Below are 21,162 nucleotides of genomic sequence, written 5' to 3'. Positions count from 1 at the left end.
TTCACTACAATAACAGTTCATGCTCTGGTTACTTCATGGTTTTGTTCGTACAGAGGAGGGTGTTATATGTACAGTTGCTCCAGCCCAAACAGCTTGACAGTGTTTGGGGTTACCATAACTCACTGTAGCTTCCAAACCTCTGCACTTATTTTCTCTGCATCTCATTCTTCTTGTCCTATTTGGGCATCCTCTCATCTGCTTTGCATGACAATGCAGTTTGCAGTAAAAAAAAAAGAACCATGTAAGGGAGGAAATTCCTTTCACTCCTTTTCCACAACATATTAAACATCCCATCCACATGTCACATCAAAAGGACAATATCTGGTGTACAGCTTTTGTTTGTGTTTGCATATTGGCTTGCGTGTGTCTGCGTGTGTGCATGCACTTCTTGCAGCTGGCCCAGAACTATTAAATGGGTGAAGACCAATGTTCCCTCTAAGCTGCGTGCGTGCGCAATTGCGCACTGCTGCCACGGTCTCTGCGCACAGAAAATCTGCGTTGCGCACAAAAAAAAATCTAACCTGAATTGAAATTAAAATTAAAACTTTAACAATTCTGTTTTGCAGTGTAAGTCAGTCAGTGACTGGCTGCTCCCGTATGGGATTAGAACGATGCCACCTTATCCCATAGTCCAGCCAATAACGCGATTCACATTCGTATATACGCAGCTAATCAACGTCGTTGACAGGCTATGACAGCGTCCTTGTGACACCGGTGTTTTAGCGAGCAAAGCGGCGTGGCTGATGTGGAGTGAAGCCACGTTAATGACAACTTGGACAACCATTGGAGATGTGAGCAGGACAGACGGAACAATTGACGGAAAAAGTGTGGACTTCATACCAGTTTTTAAATTGTGTTGATCGGCCACGTAAAACCAGAGTTATGATAAAAAATATCTGCAATGTTTGGTTTTCTTCCTGAATACTGTCGTTGTTTATATTTACTGCGGGAAGAAACGGTAAAAACTGAGTTTTATAAGGAAAACGCTCCAAAGCACTCTCCACCTGTGAGCAAAACCAAAACCCCCCACCCTTTCCTATTGGTCAAAAAATGTACCATGTCGACCAATCAAAAAATGATATAGCAACATGGCATTTAGTGTTTAGGAAAGGGGGAGTTTTAGGAGTGATGGCGGTGTTTTGAGATGTGAGAGATTTGCAACGTTTAGTGCAAATCTTGTGTAGTTAGTGTGTAGTGTAGTCAATAGTTTTGTTGTGTGTGTCAGAAAAATGCTGTAATTATATATTCTTGATTTGAATACTGGCTTGTGTGAAATCCCAGAAATAAACCCCAGACAAAGCGATTCTGTGAACTAAGGTGCAGGTCTATTAGGTTATGCTGTGGTGATCCTCGGGTTGGGGGATGGGTGTTCATACTGGAGTGCAAAATTAAAACCAATGGAAGATGGACAAGAAAAGTTCAAAGCCATCAGGTGCTCAGTTTAGAAAAACAGAGGGAGTGTGGCAGTGGCGGCTAGGACCGCCACTGCCTGCAGGTATCAGGCTGTTGTTCTCCTTTATCTCATAGTGGACAGAAATTATTTTTTGGAGTGGCACAAATAATTTGTGTGGCATCAAATTTGATGCAGAACAGCTGATTGTTCTGTAAATAGTTTGAAATACTTATTTTAAAAAACACCTTGGCTGCATTTTTAGGTAAACAGCTGCAAAAAACTTTGTTTTTTGCATAGCTCAGTTACTTTTTTGAAGAAGTAACTATATAATTAATTGCACAACATTGGTCATTATATCCTGTATTTTGCAGACAGAGTTACAGGACTCTCTCCCAGACCACAGACTCAGAATACAAGTCAGAGCTTTATACAAATAGAAAAAAGAAAGTTGTGTTTTCAAAATTGGAGTTCAAGTTATTTTTACTTCCAATAGTGTTAACATGCTACACAGGTCATGAACAAGATTATTTGTAAGTGGGCTAAAGCAGTTAATTAAAAGTAGTCTAACATAAATGTAAATGCTGTAATTTGATTATTTTTAATAAACCGTGTAACTTCAATGCTGGCGTGACCACAGTGCACACGTCTGATGTCGCTCACAGTGGTCCAAGGGACCGCTCAGGGAGTTTGTGTGTTCGCTCAGAAACATGAAAAATTAGAGGGAACATTGGTGAAGACACATAACAACAAATCATATCTAAGTGCATAAATGTCGTGGAAGCGTGTTGAACAAGCTCCTGTAAAATATTTGTAGATGCCATTTTATCAGACACCATGCACATGCCTGTTTGTACTATTAAGAAAGCAATGTTGCAGGTGAGGTGTGCGCACAACCGTGCCCAAAGTAATGAAAACAAGATGGCTGAAAGCGATAAAAAAAAGCTAACCTTGATCCCTCTGGCTCTCGGAGAAAGAACGTCTTTTAAATCAGTAAACACTTACAGACTAAGGAATCATAATTGCTGCCAATAGAATAAAAGTGTGGCTATATTTAGCAAACAAAGAAAAAATGCCCTTGGAAAAAGCCGCATTTAACTGCCCCCTTCTCTGTAAGCTGAAACAGTAAATGCAGATAAATTTTATGTGGAAAACAAAACAAACTCCACCAAATAGTTTACCATCTGTTTTAAGGCTAAGAGCATATAAACATCCTCTTGGTGTTAAAACAGTTAAGATAGAGAAAAAGAGCAAAATGAAACCCTTTTGTGAGAAGACAAGATAAATTGGGGAGCCTGTTTCTCTTGCTTCCTCTGATAATAAAGTATGATGCTCTTTCCTAACGCAGACACAGGAGTCGATCTGGGCCAGTTGGGCCACCTGGTGTCTTGGAATGAGCCTCGGCCATCATTAGGTCTGCAGAGGGGTCTTGGGTTAAGCAATGCAGACGCATTGCTCAGTATGGTAAAAGTCCTGGCTCCAGGTCTGATTTATACCGGCTGTGGTGAAGGCTGGGGGTCTCAGTCATTCTTCAGAGCCACTGGTTGCACTCCTTGGCTGAATTTAAATTGATTTGAAGACGGAACTTGCCCTGTTTTCCTGCCCTTGTGACAGGCTCCCTGAGGGATAATTTATTTCTTTTATACCCCATTGCAGCCACACGGCTGGAAGGAAGTGCTGCCCTAACTGTAATGAAGAAGTGACCTTGAGTTTAGCCGTCACCCATGCTTCTGCATGGAAACCGTGAGCATTAGGGCATTCAGCATAAATATACACACACACACACACACACACTGCAAGATTATAAAAACAGCAGTGACCTACCAGTTAGACCATCTATCATATGCTCTGACAAGAGAGAGATGGTGGTGGCTGTTTCAGTGAAAAATAGGAAATGCCAAGTCTTTTATAGGACTACTCAGGAAACTAAACTGACTCTATAGGAAATTCTGTCTGATGATGGGTCTATTTTTAGGGGATATTTAAAGGTGTTCGTGCTATCTGCTTCTCAGTCAGTTGAAGTGCATTTATTATTTAGCCGTTTTAATGCTCACTAATGGCTGTACAGAAAGCACAATGCACAGCTGAGGAGTGTTCGGCCTCTCCCATCAATCTGAAAGGCTGGATGAAACTGAGGTTTGGCTCTTTGCGTGGAGAAGAATCATCCTCTGACCTCTCAACTTCCTGCTTGGGAGAGAGAAAAATACATGAACACCCTGAAGGTTTGGGAGAAGTTCATCTATTTCCTGATATAACAAAGTGAGACACGGGACATTGTTGCTGCAGAGTTTCATTTGGCTGATAATCAAAGCAGAGGCCTGTGTCTGGGGAACAAGTTTGCAGTGGCGTGCTGTAAACCCAAACACCACGGCCACGCAGAGGAAAAGGTGAGGCTTCTCCTTCGACCCAGACAAGTACTCTTGAGATACCTTGAAAGCATGCCGGTATTGTCCTGCAGACTCGAACAACACTGTTCTCTCACGAAAAAGAAAGATGCACCAAAGTGTCTCACTGTGAGTGCACATCATTAAAAAAAAAAGATTATTTTCAACAGCATCTAATGGATAGACTGATCAAATACACACAATGTTATCACATTTCCTGTATGTACAGTAGCTTATATAATTATGCTATTGTAAAAACATACCATTAGAATATTTAAGTGTGTCATGCAGCTGAGGGCCATAATACTTTACTCTGTGCACAGAATAAAATGCAATATTATAAAAACTGTACCTGGAAGGCAGAAACAGGGAATAATATACATATATACTATCTAAGTATACATTAAATATATATATATTTGTGTGTACATTTTCATTTACACAACAATAAATAAATAAAGAGATTAAAGAACACATGGCTCATGGTGTGATATAACATATCCTATGATCCCTGCTCTGGAGGTATGCTCTGTCTAAAAATAACTTGGCTGACATCATTTACCGATTAATCCAGTGAGGGAGGCCCCCTCTAAAAATGTCTACTGACATTACAGGCACTTGGTTTGGACTTGGAGTATTTGCAATATTCATGTGAAGTGTTTTCTTAAATAGTAATTGTTTCTAGATGTACGCTAACGTGTAGGTTGGAATATGTCTACTGATAAGACTTTAAAGTCGAGCTTTTAAAAAACAATCTTTGGTTTGACACCGCCTTGTTTTCTTTCTTCCTTCTTTTTTAACTACACTGTACCTCAGACCATTGCAACATTCAGCTTTTATCTAGCACAAAATTTAACATTCTCTTCAATAAATATACTTTACAACGTTGATCACGATACACGGAATGCTGATAAATACTTCTCATGAGTTTCTTCTGTGCTGTGTTCTCGTTTCATACTTTCCGAAAAGCATGACGGGAAGGTTCTTTTATGTGCCTCATATGGCGTGTTTGTATAAAATACAGTCACATAATTGTGTCCCAGTTGAGCAAGGAAAACCAGGTTTATTTTTTTGTGCGGTGCTTTCCTTCTGCTGCACCGTCCTCAGGAGTGAATCTTAAGCCCATCTTGCTAACAAATCACTATTGTTGGAACCTGGAAGTGAATTCTTTCTTTGCCTCAAGCATCCTTCTCTAATCCTTTCTTTCTTTCTGTGGAATAACAAAGTTTGATCACGTTATTAGATTTCAACTACAGTCCTCCTGGGACCACTGCTGTAACATCCATGACATCCCCTGTCTGTTCTCCTGCAGTCTTATTCTCGTGTACTGTCTGCATGTGCTTCTTTTCTCTTCCTTCCAGCTTGGTTTTCTCTGCACCCATAGTTTTGTCTGCTGCTTTATACATTAGGCGTGCCATTAATGTAGCAATCCACCCCTTGCATTCCTGCTGCTCTACTGTATCCGAGCAGAGTAAGAGACTGTCCACAGTTCTGTTCAACAGCTACTGAGGTGAAAATGTTCTCACCTTCCAGTCCATTTCACCCCACAGATCCACCGAAACACTGTGTTATGAATGGTGCTGACATCTTCAGTGACAGCCGTCCTTACTGCTGGGGCGAGTAAGACAGGTGATTACAAATAGAAGTCCTGGTGAGAAGACAGCTGTCCTTTGATGCTGAAAACATCTGGTGGAGGTCGTCACAGTGCGTTCTCAGGCTGCGGCGCTGGAGGCGGTGACATCAGCAGAGTTGTGTGCAAAAGTACGTCCTTGCAGTGGGCGCGTGTGCACCCATGCATGCCTTTCGAGCATGTCTCTGTGTGTCTCGCTCTCCAGCTCATCAGTCTTTGTCAGTACAGGCTGTCCTTGGTGGTGGAGGTGTGTGTGGTGGTAGAGTCGTCAGGCAGGGAGCCCCGTCGTCCAGATCTTGACCCACAGTGGAGCAGATTTTGCAGCTCTCTTGACACGCTGCTGGAGAAAGCCGTGTAGATCCATGGGTTGGTGCACGAGTTCAGACTGGCCAGCAGCATCAGGATAGTGAAGGCCACTCCTGCAGAGGACACACACCGCCAAAAAGACAAGTCCAAAAATACATTTTCAAATGTACAACCTTTATGTTGGAAGGAAACATTCCTCTTAAAATGAGGACAAACTAAGGACAAATCACAGTGCAAGTCACATTAGTCTCTCACCCCTTAGGAAACAAACATAAAAATGTGCAAATATTTAGCAGCAGAGCACTGTGCATTATTTTGTTTTTATTCTACTTCAAGAATTTGATTATAAATATCCCAGGGGAACAACTCCACACATACTTCCTCCTTCATATTTTTCATTTCTAATAGCAAGTCTATTGTGCATTAGGCAAAACACACTGAGAGCAGCTGAGAACAATGAATGAGACCGTTCTGATTTTAGAATAAAGCTGACAATAATCAGCTGAGTGTGGGGCTGTCTGCCAATCGGGGCTTTTATTTCATGAGAGTATGCTAATCATGCTTGTAGCTGCATGTGAGTACACTTTGTGTATGCATCTGTGCTCGTGTGTGTGCGTTTGTATTTGCGCTTGTTCCATGTGTTGCTTATGATTTTAACTATGCATGCCAGCTGCTGGCACCGATCATTGTTGATGAAATGTCAGCATCTGGCTCTGTTTCAGACTCTACGGGGGACATAAACAGGTTATTTACTGGCCTCTGGTGTTTGTCTTTAGTTTCAGCTCAGGAAAAAACAAACTTGTTTGTGACCTTGTATTATATTCTCTGTTGAGAGCTGGAGCTTGTACTTAGAATAATGAGTTAGATAGCCTAATATTTGGACCCACCAAGATGCTCAAAAGCATTGATTGGAGTTTTCTGTTAAAAATAGGAGCTTTTCAATTAGCTTTATGCTCTCTAAAGTGCAAAACAGGTAAATTAGCTCCATTAGGGCGATTAAATAGATTACATGAGCTAAGGAGAATCAATCCATCTGGGGTAAACAACATAAATGATTCACCTGACCACACAGATGTTGCTTTCATTTCTTTTATGGGGTAGATTGGAAACATAAGTGGATGTTGCATCCATTAAGATGTTTATGACTAACCTTGGTCTGGAGGGTCTGGATCCCAGGCTGCCCACAGCTGGACAATGAAGAAAGGTGACCAGCAGATAGTATACACCAGCACAATGACCAGGGTCATCCTCACCGTCTTTGACATGGCTTTAGTGATACTTGGAGGTGGGGTGGCGGGGCGGTGAGGGGGAGCATAATCAAGGGAGCAGCGGGGAGAGTTGGTGTAGGGCTCCTGGCAATCTGAGCCGTTCACTGTTTGCTGATGCGCTGTTGTTCTTGTTGTTGTCACATGTTCCCCGTGGCAACTGTTACACTGAATATCAGGTGGTACATAGTCATAACATTCTCCCACTTGGCTGTTGGGTGTGTTATTGTGGGGGTTGTTATTTGCAACCTTTAAGAGTTGTCCTCCTCTTCCGTCCCAGCCTCCTCCTCCAGACGCCCGTCTCCCCCTCTCTCTGGATCGCTCGTCCTCCTTCCTAAAGCTGTGAAAGCGGAAGAGGATTTCGTTTTTCTTCATCTCAGCCATCACCATCCTCTCTGACTTCAGGTAGATGTTGTTGTGAATCTCGCGGAAGATTCTTATCTGAAATATAAGAACATTTTGAGAAATTACAACAGCTCAGTGAGAGGGAAAACTAGACATGCCATCATTCACGACCTAAAAGGCCCGAGGATTACGTTTTATCATGGGAACGTGGCAAATTCAGATGCTCGTGTTTGCTGCAGACTGTCCTGTTTGCAGTTTAGGTCAACACTGAACGGAAATTTGAAATGTAAAAAAAAGAGAGTATGTGTTGGCCTTAACCATCGGCCATAAACCAGTGTCAGACATTTTTATGTAACATTATTTAACGCCACGATTCCTTCGCTCTGTTACATAGCTACCATAAAACTTTATTGCACCAAAATGATTTGTGGTATTCTCCGGAGAAACCAAAACAACGACATGAAATCCATTACTAATAGGCGATTCATCCTTCCAACTATTTTTACTTTGATTCTGAAGGTTTGTTACAACTGAAGCTACACATTAATCCATCTTTCCATTCAGTTTATGGGATTTAATCGGGCGAGACACTTGAAACTTTCCAAATTACCTCCTTCAGCAGAAATAACATCATTCTCTCTTCCAGAAACGTTCTAAATATCCCTCTGGATTTGAAATCTGATATTCAAAATAGTGGGAAAAAGGTCCAGAATTCTATGTTTGGCACAGATCTTGTACATTCCTCTCCCTGGCAGGACGTTTTCAGACTGGGCAGACATCTCGGCAGTAGACCTCCAAGTGCTGTGTTAATTAGGGGAAAAAGCTGGAACCTAGAAATATCTTTCCCTAAATAGATCAGGACTGATGGGAGGCACCCCAGAATGTCATATCTGCCTGGGGATGCGACATAACACCAACCACAGTCTCCACAGGTTATTGAACAATGCGTGCCAAATACACTCTTGAAACCAAAACAGCATTTCATTCATGCCACAAGCCTCATTACTGGATAATGTTGCTCTGAGCATGTAATCCTATAGTCAACACCCTTTGTGGACAGTGCAGAGTTCAGCCAGTACAACTAGAATTACCTGACAGATGGTGATGATGAGGGCGGGCAGGAGGAAGACAGTTACCGTCATCCAGGTGACGTAGGCTTTCAGCCCCCACAGCTCAGCAAAGTGACCCCAGCACTCGAACTCACCGGGAGCCACTTCTGAGCGAGAGAAGATGAACACCTGACAGAAACAACAAGGGAAAAGTGGTCAGCACACCCACAGACACTGATAATCTGCAGTGATCTCTTGAAGCTAAAAATAGACAAACATCTTGAGTTCTCCTGTGGAAATCAAGCTGCCTGTGTGTTCACCCCTTCCTACCTGCGGTATGCTGAGGATCAGTGCCAGGCCCCAGGCCACCATGACAGGAGTGTTCCAGCGGGACACTGTGCCCCCTCGGTAGGCCTGCAACGGGCAGCAGATGGCATGGTGCCGGTCTACTGTCATGGCAACTATCATATAGGAGGAAGCAAACATGCCAACAATCTGCAAGTACTTGATGGACCGGCATAGCAAATCCGGCCCTTGAAACCTCTCTGTAATGTCCCATATTAGCTGAGGAAGAACCTGAACACACAGATAAAAAGCAGTTATTTTTAAAATAAGTGTTTCTAATATATTCAGCGTATCAATAAGAAGTGCCTGTGCAGCCCAAACCCAATTTAGCACTTTGTCCGAGACTGTTATCTGAAAACTGCTTGAGCACATCAGTAAGCCACACCATGGCACTTAATGACATGTTCTTTACTATCCATGACAAGGGCACTGGGCAAGCCTGTTTTTTCATTTGTTTTTTTTTACCTCAAAAAACACCAAAGATATGGTCATCTACATACGAAAGTAGTTCTAAAACAAAAAAATCATTTATCCTGTTTGAATGATGTTATAATTGCATTGCACAGCTGGACTGGGAAAAGCTGATCTTTTATATACATATATATATTTGACTGCCATTTTAAGAAATTTGTGCAGCTGAGTCACCGAGAAGCCAACTGGGTAGGAAAGCAGCAGAGATTTCAGAAAGAAATACAGATGCATTTCATTACTGTGAAAAGCCCTGACAGAGCCCTCACTCACTGCAGTGGGTTTTTTAAAGCATCTGAAAACAGACATTAAAGTACACTATAAGGCAGACAGTTTGTACAGTTATTACAAGTTTGAAAGTCAATATTTGGTATGACCAACTTTATTCTTCAACACAGACTGAGGTCTCTTAGTGAAACTTTCTTGTAAATTCTTTAAGTAGTCTACAGGAATAGTTCTCCAGGCTCCAGGATAGTTTCTCATTGGCTGTTTTTCTACCTACGTATGCACTGACAGTGTGCTTCCATGGCGGTATTGAAAAAAATCTGATGGTACTTTTCTGTGTTCATAATTCCATCAATTATGACAAGATCTCCACAAAAGCTCCGACATGTTGTTCAGATGGCTGCAGACACTCGCTGTTGTGCTTCTCTCCTGACCTCCTCCAACAGTACATATTGACATTTTGAACTAAAATTTTAAAATATGGATTTGTCCTTCATTCGTCCTGTTGCCACTGATTTTCGGTTCAGTTCTTGTGTAGTTTGGCACACACCATCCTTTTCTTTCTGTTTCCCTTCCTTAAGAATAACTTCCACTGAGACCATCTCTGATTAGGCTTTGGCAGTATAGTATATGAATCAACTGAAGGGCCAGATGCCTTTATCATTGTGGGGGGTATAGCTTAGTGGTAGAGCATTTGATTGCAGCTCAAGAGGTCTCTGGTTCAATTCCAGATACTCCCTGTGGAAGCTTAAAAAGCCTTTCTTAAAAATGGCTTCTTCACAGCCAGCTTTCCACCGAGATCTTTTTAACAAACAGTAAAAGGCTCATTTGAAGGCTCAGATGCACGTGTCGTCTTTGCTGTTTTGTTTTTTCTTATTTCTTAAGGACACAACTTTGAGATGTTGTTCATCTGCTATTGACTGTTTTTATTTTTTTAGGCCTACTGTTTCATCTTTATCTTCCAGACCTAAAATTTTTTTTACGTTTTATTTTAAGTTCATTTATTAAACACTTTTCACGGACAAGCAGCCTGTGAAATGGAGCGAGACAAAGATTTCACATGCGAGAGCAGTTGGGCAGAAGGAGGCAAGAACCTGACTGATTTTAAAATGTAATTCAGCAGGAGCTATAATTATGGTCTCGGTCTTGTTAGCATTTAAAACAAGGTAATTACTAGAGAGCCAGTCAGTATTCTTTCTGAGTTAAGCTGTGGACTCGGGTGGACAACCTATCAAGCTGAATGTCATCAGCATAGAAATGATTAAAAAAAAAATGTAATTAAAAAATTGAATAATGGCAGGTAGAGGAAGCATGCAGAAAAAAAAAATGGACCCAAAATCCCTTTTTAACCCCACAGGTTAGGGAGGAAATGTTAGAGGTGAACTTGTTTGTTCTAACAGAGAAGTTCCTATCAGAAAAGTAAGAAGTAAATAAGTCTAAAGCACAGCCAAATTCACCAGCCAAAACATGAAGCCTATAAAGCAGGATTTTTATGGTCAATGGTATCAAAGGCTTCTCTGAAATCAGGCAAAAATGATTACAGAACAATTCCTCCATCAGAGGCCTTCAACAGCATGGTCTCAGTGGAACGCTACTTTTGAGAGCAAGACTGTAAAGGGTTAAAAATATAAAATTTGCATAGTAAAGATCTGAACTTATTTTCTGCTGTTTTTTCTAATATTTGCTTATAAATAGTCTTTTTTTTTTTTTTTTTTTTTTAATTACCACATTCCTTTTAAAAAGGTCAGGTACAAGGACTGGACTGAAATAACTGAAAAAGCCTCCAACGGCCAAAGAAATGCTGGATAACTATTGCTCATGACCACTTTAAAAATTACAGGAAAGTTTGAAGGTCTGGAGGCAAAGTAAAAAAGAAATGCACAGTATTTATATTATAGGTATTTTTGTGGAACAGTGTATACAGCTGTAACAGATCCAGACAGTATATAACTCACAATTACATAGTTTAACACAGTTAAGTGAAAAAGAAATTCCCATGGAAGATAAAAATCAATATTAAGATGAGCAAGTTTTCAGTGTGACAAAAATTGTTAGTAAAGATGAAATATTTAGACTTGAATAAAGACTCAAAAAGAAATAAACATGTTTTACTTATGGCAAAAACAAAACAAAACAGGCGTTTAACAAACTGAGACCATTTTGTAAATGTTTGTTTCATCCACTGCTGTGATCTATGTATATTCATGTTGCTATAATGCCTCAAAGAAACCCCTGTACTGACCTGAAAGAAAGCCACCACCAGGTCAGCCACACACAGGTTGACCATGAATATGTGCATCGGCGCGTTGTGCTTCCTCCGCCTCAGAAGCACCCACAACACAAAGCTGTTCCCCAAGGTGGTAAGAGCCAGCACCACCGCAAGCACTGCAATCTCAGCCCGGGCCAAGCCGATATCCCTCACCCTGGGCTGGGGAAGGGTGCGAGGTGTGCTATTGGAGCCATTCTCGGCAAAGATGCCAAAGAAGGATCCCCCACTGTGAGACGTGTTGAATGAGTTCAGTTCAGAAATAAACGAGGAAGAGAAGTTGTTTCTTCCTGTGGGGCCCAGAGCGGAGAGGCCTAACCTATCCCAGTCCGTTTCCAAACTGATGCTTTCCATTCCTGGAAGACAAACAAAGTGTTAATTTGGGAAAGCCAATAAAATCTATTGTTTATAGTTTGTATAAATGATGCTCTGCACAAACACAGTCTGCAGGAGTCAATCTGCTGCAGGGCTGTATGACTGTCCACTAGTGGATTTTGGCCAAGTCCAGATTATTATCAACAGACAATGAAATTGCACTGAATTATTACATCTGTGCATCTTATTGCATTTCCTGCAGTTGCCTAAAAATGCACTGTTCCTTACAGTATTGCTGAGAATCCAAAGCAAAACATACACAGACTTCTCACATAAGCTGATGCAGATATAAATCACAGGAACTCTTTGTTGTTGGATCATCAGTAACAGTTTCACATCATGTACCACAAATAGCTCCTGTTGGGTAACCTCATCACATTCAACTCAAAGTAATGAGAGCCAGACACTCTGCCAATCATGCAAGTGTAATTATGTCTCAGATTTTAATAATTCTCCTGTCTGTTTGTCCCTCTCCCAAAGCTTCCCATTCGATCTGACGCAAGTCCAGTTTGGTTTATTTTCTTTCTAATTCTTTCTCAAGGTTGATTTGACAGCTTTGCCTCCTATCCCACCACCCTTATTCCTTCACGTCCCCTCTCATAATCATTCTCATCCCATGCTTACCCTTGTACATTCCTGTTTCCCCCTGTTTTTGTTCCCCTCTCTCCAGATTTTCTCTCATGCATCCAGGCGTTCTTTTCTCTTCTCTCTCTCTCCCAATCTAAATTAATTTTACGTTTATTTTTCTTTGCTTATAAATAAAGGGCTGAAAAGAACAGAAAGTTGATAGGAATTAGATGACAATTTAAGAAACAGAGTCATGGGATGTAGAGGGCAGCCTTGGTCAAATAAACTGCATGTAGAGTAGCGTCTGAGAAGGGGGGGTGGGCGGTGGTGGAGAGTAGCGATACAGGCGGTGAGGAGAAAGGAGAAAAAAACTGCCCAGAAAAGGTAAAAGAATTGATTTTTGAGGGAGGGCGATTGGATGAGACTAGAGGAGTGGCAAAACATAGCTCCAAGGAGAGATGTGCACTTTTAGTTATTTCGCTGTGAGTGATGATTGACACCGTGTTGATGTAATATTTTGACTAATATGCTGTGGAGTGGTCGTATATCTAAATGTGCCACTGAATGGGTGATAAGAGAGCTTCCATTTCTGCCTGATCAGAAGGAAAACGTGAGAATATTGAGCAATTGAATGTGACTATACATAACAAGGTTGTTCTCACTATTACGCTACCACCTAATGACCAGTTAGTAACAGTGGACGCACTCCTGGGTGTGTAAGGACGGCCGAACATACTGTCAAGCTTTACATGCTGGCTTTGCCAGAGGAATGTAATCAGATGAATGCATGACAGGCCTGGCCTGGTTGACTTCTCTTCCCAGCACAAATGTACAGCTGTGGGTGAAAAGAAGAGTATCTCAGTGGGATCATTCCTCAGAAAACAGAAAACTGCTCTCATGATTTGAGTGAATCCCTGCCGCCACACGAGGCAAACACAAGACTGCCATAAATGTCCAAACTAAATCAATCATTTTCTTTTTTTTATTAACATTCCTCTATATTTAAAGGGTTGTATTAGTGGGAAGGTCGGTAGAGGAGAGGATCAGACGTAGCAATAACAGTTGTTTTTTTCATCTTTGTTAATTAAGGGTGTAGACAACAGGGCCCTTTTTCTCTGGGCTTCTTTTTGTTGGTTCTGAGGAGCCTTGTGCCCCTCTCTGTAATTACAGTATAATTCATGAGAAGGTTCTTTGTGCGGCTGCACCCCCAACCTAATTTCATTATATATATATTTCCATGTGATTCGTTTTTGATGTTCAGTCTGTTTTCAAGTATGCCTCGGTGCAGATAAGGTGCAATGGAGTTGTTACAATACCTGGAGTAAAGCTTAATTAAAGCTTTACTCCAGGTACTCAAGAAAGTCAAATAAAAGCATTGAAAACTGCTAAGCAGGAGCAGCTGTTAAGGTCCATCTGTCTGTAGATGACCACTGATGAGTACGTGCTGCATTTCTTTCTTCATAGCAGATTTTTATCTTCAAATTTATGACATTGTTCTGAGAAAATCTGAATCCCTTGTTTACCTAAACTCCCGGATAAGAAAATATGCTGAATGCTCATTTGCATTGCATGTGTATCCAAGAAATCTCAGTGAACTGTCTTCCGATTGCTCAAGCTCATCTACAGGAGACCCATGCATAGCCTGAAACCTGTGCCAGGAGTGCTCTCTGTCATATCATGAAATTTCTCAAACTGAAGCTGCACGATGAAGGTAAATAATGTCTGCAGAACATTGCTGGGTGCAGTTTAATATATTCCAAGCAGACCCCATTATTTCCATCTGTCTGACTGACTTAACACAAGTACAAATTATTCTTTGTGTGCTTGATAGACTGTAGACAGTACTTCTAGTAAAGTATGCTTTCTCTCTGATTGATGATGGAGTCTATCCCTCCCTTGCTTTGCTCTCCAGAGGCAAAGCAGAATGCAACCATCCATTTTCATAACCTCTCCGTGCTGTACTGCTGTCATAGGCACGGGGTTCATGCTCACAGAGCCTCAGGGAAGAAAGGAACATGTAGTTAAAGTGCATAAAAACCATTATAGATAGCATCCACTCACATCTTTCAACATCCGTGTCATCATTTCCAATTGTTCACACGTGTTTTGGTCATTCCCTTTCACAAACTACGATATGTTCAACATATGCCAAGATCCAAATACCAGATGTTTGAGACAAAGTATTTTTAAACCATTCTGAGGTGTGTTAAGGAACGAATGTCGTATAAAACCATGTTTTGATGTCAGTATTACAGTGTGTGACAAAATGCTTTTAAAGGAAGTTGAAAAAAAGGGTGCTATTATCCTTTAAGGCAAGACTTCACCCATTAGACACTCTGAAGGAGGTGCTTGTGCACTTGGTGGTTTAATCCAAACATAATGAAAAAGCCATCACCTCTCTGCCTGTCTTGTCAGCCCCTGGATTAGTTTCCTTTGACCAAGTTGACCGAGTCTGATTAATGAGGACCTCTTTGTTCTCATTACCAGCCGCCCAGACGATCTGTGGCTAATTTCTCCTTCTACTCAGTCTTCCTTCTCTTCTACTTTTTCCATCCGTTACCTGTTATTTTCGCTACACTTTCATCCACCCACTCCATTTCTCTGATTCTGATTCCCTCCTAACCATTCCACCACCTGTGATCACAGACAAAAGAGGAAACTGGCTGTGACATGTTTTTTTGTTTTTGCTTCATTTTAATCACCGTCCCCATTAATTGACTTTGGCAGCAGGAAACAGGATTAAAAAGGTCTGGCCCAATCTGAATTCAAGTCAACTGAAACTAATAAAGCAAGCATTAGATGACAGCGTGTTATATATTTACCTTTGGTTTTCCGCTGTTTTTCCTCAATGTGATTCATGCACGACACAAATGAATCATGTGGGGTCACGGACCGGGCTGCGTGGCATTTCATCTGCATGATAAGGCAGCCACGGCCACGTTTTTCTCTTTAAGCCCCACAAATCTGTAAATTAGATCCCCGCTTGCACCCTCGCTGCGGCATTGATTCACCTCCTGAATGAGTCGGGTCAATGACAGCTAGATAGTTTGTGTATATTTATGCATTTCAGTTTGTGGAGGAACCTGCTGTACTCATTAAAAATCACATTCACGGTTCTCTATTTGAGTACATGTCACTCAGGTTCGCTCTCCAGCTGCAGCTCATATGAGCAATAATACAAATTATTCTTTTACTGTCTTCAACCCCAAACAGCCAAATAAATGATAATTATGCAGGGCCACACCTCATTATACACAGCGATTCAGTCATTGCTTAGATTACAGTCATATTGTATCAGATCAGATCAGGTCAGGTCAGGTCAGTAGACAGAACTCATGCAGAAGGTCCAAGTCCTCTTATCGTTACTGATAAACCCCGTTCATTAGACCACTGGCTGTTTTTCTTGTTATGTATCATTAACTAGCACACCACCAACAAGTGAACCATTCAAAATGGGACCTTTTTTCACATCACATATAGCTGATAAAATATTCAGAGTATTCCCCCCGAAGATTGGAAAGTGGGGTGCAGTGTTACCACATCAGCTAAAACAGGCCTGGAGTTGATTTGGTCAGAGCTGCAGCACATGATGAAATGAACGCAAGTAAATGATTCCCTGTTAGAGACCAAAGTAAATTGACTGTTAAAATAACCGTGATGATGATTTTTTCCTGATGGAGGCTGCAATCAAGGAAGTTATTATTCCTCCATAATAGTTTGTGTGAGGGAGAAAAAAGAAGAAAACTTTGCGATTTATGGTGGAAAAAACCTTTTTCAATGACTTTGGTTGAGACAAAGAGCTTCCACAAAAAACACGTCTGCCAAAAAGCATTATTTGATTTAACTGACAGACAAGAAAGTTTGGCTTTTGTTGTTGTTGTTCATTTTTAAGTATGGGATCTGTTTTTGATTTAACTTAAACACAATTTTTGATTATTTCTTCACTGTTAGGAGGAAATTTACCATTGTGATAATAAGTTGTGTCAGACAATAAATCAATGACACTTGAATATACAGACGCATGCATGCCGTCCACTCACAGCCTGGGAAAACAAATCTTTTGTTTGTCTAAAGCCCTTTGAGTTTCCTTTAAAAAAAAACATGCGCAGGGCACGTCTCTTACCTTGTTGTCAGTGCATGGTAAGCATTCTCACGCGTGTCCTTTTCTGTTGGCTTTGCTCTTGTCTTTGCGACTGTGGGACAGAGCATTAAAAGCCATCACTGTTACAGCTCATTTACGTTACAGGCAACAACAGATAACATTAACATCGTGACAGTTCCCCTGAGCTTCTGTAATCTGTGGAAAAACAGGACCACATCCATTTTCAATTAAGCTCTGCAATGACTTACATCTAATCAAGCACAATAACATACATGCTTTATGTTAAGAGAAATGACATCCTGAAAGTAGCTCTGGGAAACAATTAGGTTAGAATGATTTATTCACATTTTTTATTTCTGTTATTTAGAAAATTAGCCTAATTTAATTGCGGCGTTCCATCATTTGGAACAATTTTGTTTAATCAACCCAATAATTTACTACTTTGATTTACAGTCACCAGAGCACTTTTTCAAACAGTTGTACTGTTTCCAAAATATAAGATGCGTGTTTTGTTCCTTTTCTTGTTAAATAAAATATGTAAAATAAATATAATAAAATATATTTTCACTGTCTACAAACATGAAAGTAATATTATTAGATTATTGTATTATTATTAATGAGGAAACATGATTCTAAATACAAATATAAAAGAAACTGATAAAGCTCAGCCTGTTTATTAAAATTCTGCACACTGGGCTTTGATGGCATACTTGAGTTTTGAGCATAAATGAGATACTGTAGCCACACAAAGGCATGACCTCGATTGGGTTGTAAACAAATTGGAGGAATACAATGAGATTAAATTTAAGGCCCTGCTGGAAAGTTTTTCAGACAATGTTGAATAATGATTTAAATAATTGTACATTTAACATAATAAGTATATGTTTAGCCATCAAATCCAGCAGTCATTATGGACTCAATAAGGTACTTACTTGTTCTACTTCAGTGGTGCATTTCTTTTATATGTCGCTTAATTTTACCCAAATTAATTCTTCTCAATCCATGTCTCTCCTTTTAGCCTCAGCTGAATCCTGAATGAATTAGGCAGCACAGGAATAAAAATCACTCTTCATCAGAGTCAGGTGTTGGTCAGTGTTAACAAAAAGTTCTTTAGGGAGCTCTTTGTTAGTCCTTTGCCTGCTGAGTGTACTCTCCTTGAGGTGTTGTAGTTCATTTGTAGTTCATTTTATTAAAGTAATCCATTTGATAGCCATGCGTGCCCTGGGTCCATTTGCGTCAGGTTATGCTTTTGCAATCTGCTGTGCCTTCACTAGCAGAAATGAATTTGATCTCCGTCCGTTCCTACCTCCCCCCTCTTCCCTTCACTGCTATCTCCTCCTCCTCCTAGGTCAACCAGCTTGTCCGCCAGGACTGAGGGTGGAGCCTGCAACCAGGAGTGGTGCAAGAGAGAGGGAGCGCGAGGGAGAGAGAGAGAGAGAGAGAGAGGGGAAGGGACCTGTTTTGTCATCCATAGCATTGCACTGAAGTATGGTGTCCACTCAATCACTGTGAGTCACTGGCAGACACAACCATCAGTCTTTACGTGCAGAATTCCTTTATATAATATTACAAGTAAGCAGTCCAGAACAGATACCTGCTGATATTATAAAAGAGAATATTCAGCTGTTAATTATAGCTCTAAATCCAGCTTCCCAGACACCCTCAGCTCCATTTCCTTCCCAACCCAACAGTTGAGCCATGTCAAGAGTCCCCACATGTCAGCTGAGGCTCAGACGAACCGCCCACTCTCACATTTGCTCTGTCCGGTCTCACAACAATACTGCCGTCAAAACATAAATCATAGCAAACAACACAATGTGCTAGAGACATATTTGAATTCCCAAAGAGAAAAAACTAAGCGCTGAAATAGCCAAATGTTATAGTTTCCTAGAAAATGTTATTATGAATCGGCAGAACATCTGCCTGCAGAGATGGAGACGCACTTCCTTCGACAGTGTAGAAGAAATTGTAGAAATTCAAAGGAGCTTAATCACCTGAAGTCGCAAATGCTCTCAGGGCAAGGAGGCAAAACATATCGTGGGGCCCAAGATTTATATTAATATCCAACACTCTAAAAAACAGTCACTGACAAAGAAACACACAAAATGCACAACCACATGCACACATTTGATATAATAACATGCATAAGAGCATGAATGTAAGCATCACTGCATACCGTCCAGCTTTGTTAATATTGTTTCAAAACACAACCAGAGAAAGTGAGCGCTGGAGAAAGAGACACAAACACACACTCCTGTGTTCAGGCGTGTTTGTGATACAGAGAGAGAGATGGTTAAGATGGAGAGGTACCACCCCGCCCTGTAGTGATTTATTGCTTGTGTAGTCATTGATACATGCTGCTGGTGTTTTTATTCAAAGCTCTCTCCTGTCCTCTTCCCTTCAATCTGATTTGTTGCTCAAGGACAAGGGCCGAAGTTCCACCCAACTAGGAATGCCGAATGGCTGACTCAGCTGAGCCAACCTCAGGTCCCACCTTTGGCACACAAACACAAGGCTGGAGCACAAAAACAAAACAAAGGTGCTTAAATGCCGTCTTTCAATTTGGATTTCAAGGCTCTCTCGCTCTCACACACTCTCACGCGTGTTGCTAAGAAAATTATGTTGGCCTGCACTCAAACACTCCAAGGTGTACACAATGAGCGAATTCACAAATTCATACTGGCAGCCACTTTAATGCGCAACTTTAAATGAAATAAATCGAGTCCAAAGTGGCAAAGTGATCTTCCCAAAATTATTTTGACATGTAAATTGCAGCTTCCCCTTACTTTCCCCCCAAAAGCTGAAGTTAACAGGACAAACTATAGTGATACGACATTTTGCAAATATTATATCGTTCCAATTCTGTGGCCCTTATGCACACATACAAACACACACACACACACACACACACACACACACACACAGATCTAGGCACAGATAGCATGGTGCACTAATGAGTGACTTTCAACCCCAAATCCACTGATTGCTGTCCAGCAGACTCTGGATTGTCCCATGATGTCAGAAAACCTGGCCATTTCCCCCAGTGCTGCATCCAGGTTTACAAACGAACCATCCCTCAGCCAAACCATTTCATCCTGCTGCTGACAAGGTGGGACTTTAAGCTCCCTGGGAATGTCTCAAATCTGGTCTTAGAGGACATTTTGTCCCAAATGTAATCCACAGTCCACTTAATTTTTTTTAACAGCCATACATCACAACGGATGGCCACAGGAAAACTGAGGGAATTGTAAGGATGGACATTAGCCGTATAATTAAATTAGCTCGACTGGGAGTAAGTTTGGTCAGACTTTTGTTTCTTTTTAAGGTCATGTCAAGAGAACTTTGAAAAAAAAGTTACACTGTATGAAATATTTTATTTGGAAATGTAGAAGCTCATCAGGGTAGAACATCTTTAGTTAATTATATCCAGTCGCAGGGCAGCACTTAAGTTTAAAAGGAATGTGGGGACCTTTAAATGTTTCAATGTGTGACAAACCTTTCCTCTGACATTTTTAACTGGATGTTCTCCCACATGTTTGGGCTTATTTCCAGCTCCTACGATTGCGCCAAAAATAAAAATGACAGCTGTTTTCCTCTGAGATAGTGTCTCTTCTGCAAAGACCTTTTAGTGAATCTTCTCTGGCTGCTCTTAATTTGAACATAGGTGTTGGAAAATAACAAAATTCTGCACTGAGGCAATTGCTTAATGGGGTGTTTGGCCAATGTGTTTGGCTTTATCTCCCACACCTGTTACAGACCACAAACACAGCTACCCTCAACCTCAAAAGACAAAGAGATGAGGCTTAAGCGATCTTTGCTCAGAAGGACAGCAAGTACAGCAGGGCCATTTCTCTTCCTGCAGAATGGCCTGAATCCACCCGTGCCTTTGCTTAAGAAGCGCATATCACAGAACAACACCTGGTTTTGACAAAGTTGGCGAAGAAAAGTTAAAAAAACATCTGAGGGAATTGTTAACTGTCAGATGAACCACAAATAACAGAGACAAACGAAGAATTTGAGATTTATCTTCTCTGAGTCTAAAATTACCAGAAAAGATGCCGAGGGAGACGTCTTTGCCATCGACGTGCAGTTTTACTTCTATTAAAGGCCGCTTTGCTGTTACTGCTCTCAGAGCTCCTTTCCAGAAGAATGCCAGAAACATGAAAACAACAGTCCTTTGAAATCCTCATAACTAATTTAACAGAGCTGCAGAGGTGAAAAAGAAGTCATTTAACAAACTTTTTTTTTCCCCTCACAAACCGAGTGGTAAAGAAACTATATGAATTGTTTTGACTGGCCTTTCTGCCTGCACACCAATACAATGGAAGTGAAATCAATGTGTGGTGTTCACTGCAGCAGTTACATAAATGAGCATCAAGGGAAACATCCCATCCAGAAATAGTTTTTCTTTGATGCTAGCTAAACCACAAAACATTTCTTTGGGA

The 21,162-nt window shown here is 41.0% G+C and overlaps 1 protein-coding gene across 2 annotated transcripts; it reads right to left on the bottom strand.

Moving 5' to 3' along the window:
• Positions 1 to 1,737: 1,737 nt before the first annotated feature.
• Positions 1,738 to 20,909, bottom strand: avpr2aa (arginine vasopressin receptor 2a, duplicate a). Of its 2 annotated transcripts, none has more exons than XM_082518696.1 (7): positions 17,650 to 20,909; positions 16,739 to 16,808; positions 11,650 to 12,029; positions 8,700 to 8,945; positions 8,412 to 8,558; positions 6,861 to 7,416; positions 1,738 to 5,823 (listed from the first exon to the last, which is right to left on the bottom strand). In XM_082518696.1, the coding sequence occupies exons 3-7, from the start codon at positions 12,025 to 12,027 to the stop codon at positions 5,624 to 5,626; spliced, it is 1,527 nt and encodes a 508-aa protein (XP_082374822.1). In that variant the 5' UTR covers positions 12,028 to 12,029; positions 16,739 to 16,808; positions 17,650 to 20,909; the 3' UTR covers positions 1,738 to 5,623. The 2 variants fall into 2 exon arrangements, with proteins under 2 accessions (XP_082374822.1, XP_082374823.1); XM_082518697.1 differs by having other exon boundaries at positions 18,024 to 20,909.
• Between the last annotated feature and the right edge of the window lie 253 nt (positions 20,910 to 21,162).

The sequence above is a fragment of the Aulonocara stuartgranti genome, assembly GCF_965226115.1.
Source record: "Aulonocara stuartgranti genome assembly, chromosome: 20".
Taxonomy (NCBI): Eukaryota; Metazoa; Chordata; class Actinopteri; order Cichliformes; family Cichlidae; genus Aulonocara; species Aulonocara stuartgranti.
Note: the sequence above shows the minus strand (reverse complement) of the source record. Positions and strands in the feature narration are given on the sequence as shown.

Coding starts and splice junctions, on each gene's coding strand:
- avpr2aa (XM_082518696.1), bottom strand. CDS start 12,027: ATGGAAAGCATCAGTTTGGAAACGGACTGGGATAGGTTAGGCCTCTCC. Junction 8,946..11,649: donor TGGTGGTGGCTTTCTTTCAG/GTCAGTACAGGG, acceptor CTGTGTGTTCAG/GTTCTTCCTCAGCTAATATG. Junction 8,559..8,699: donor TGATCCTCAGCATACCGCAG/GTAGGAAGGGGT, acceptor TGTTTCTGTCAG/GTGTTCATCTTCTCTCGCTC.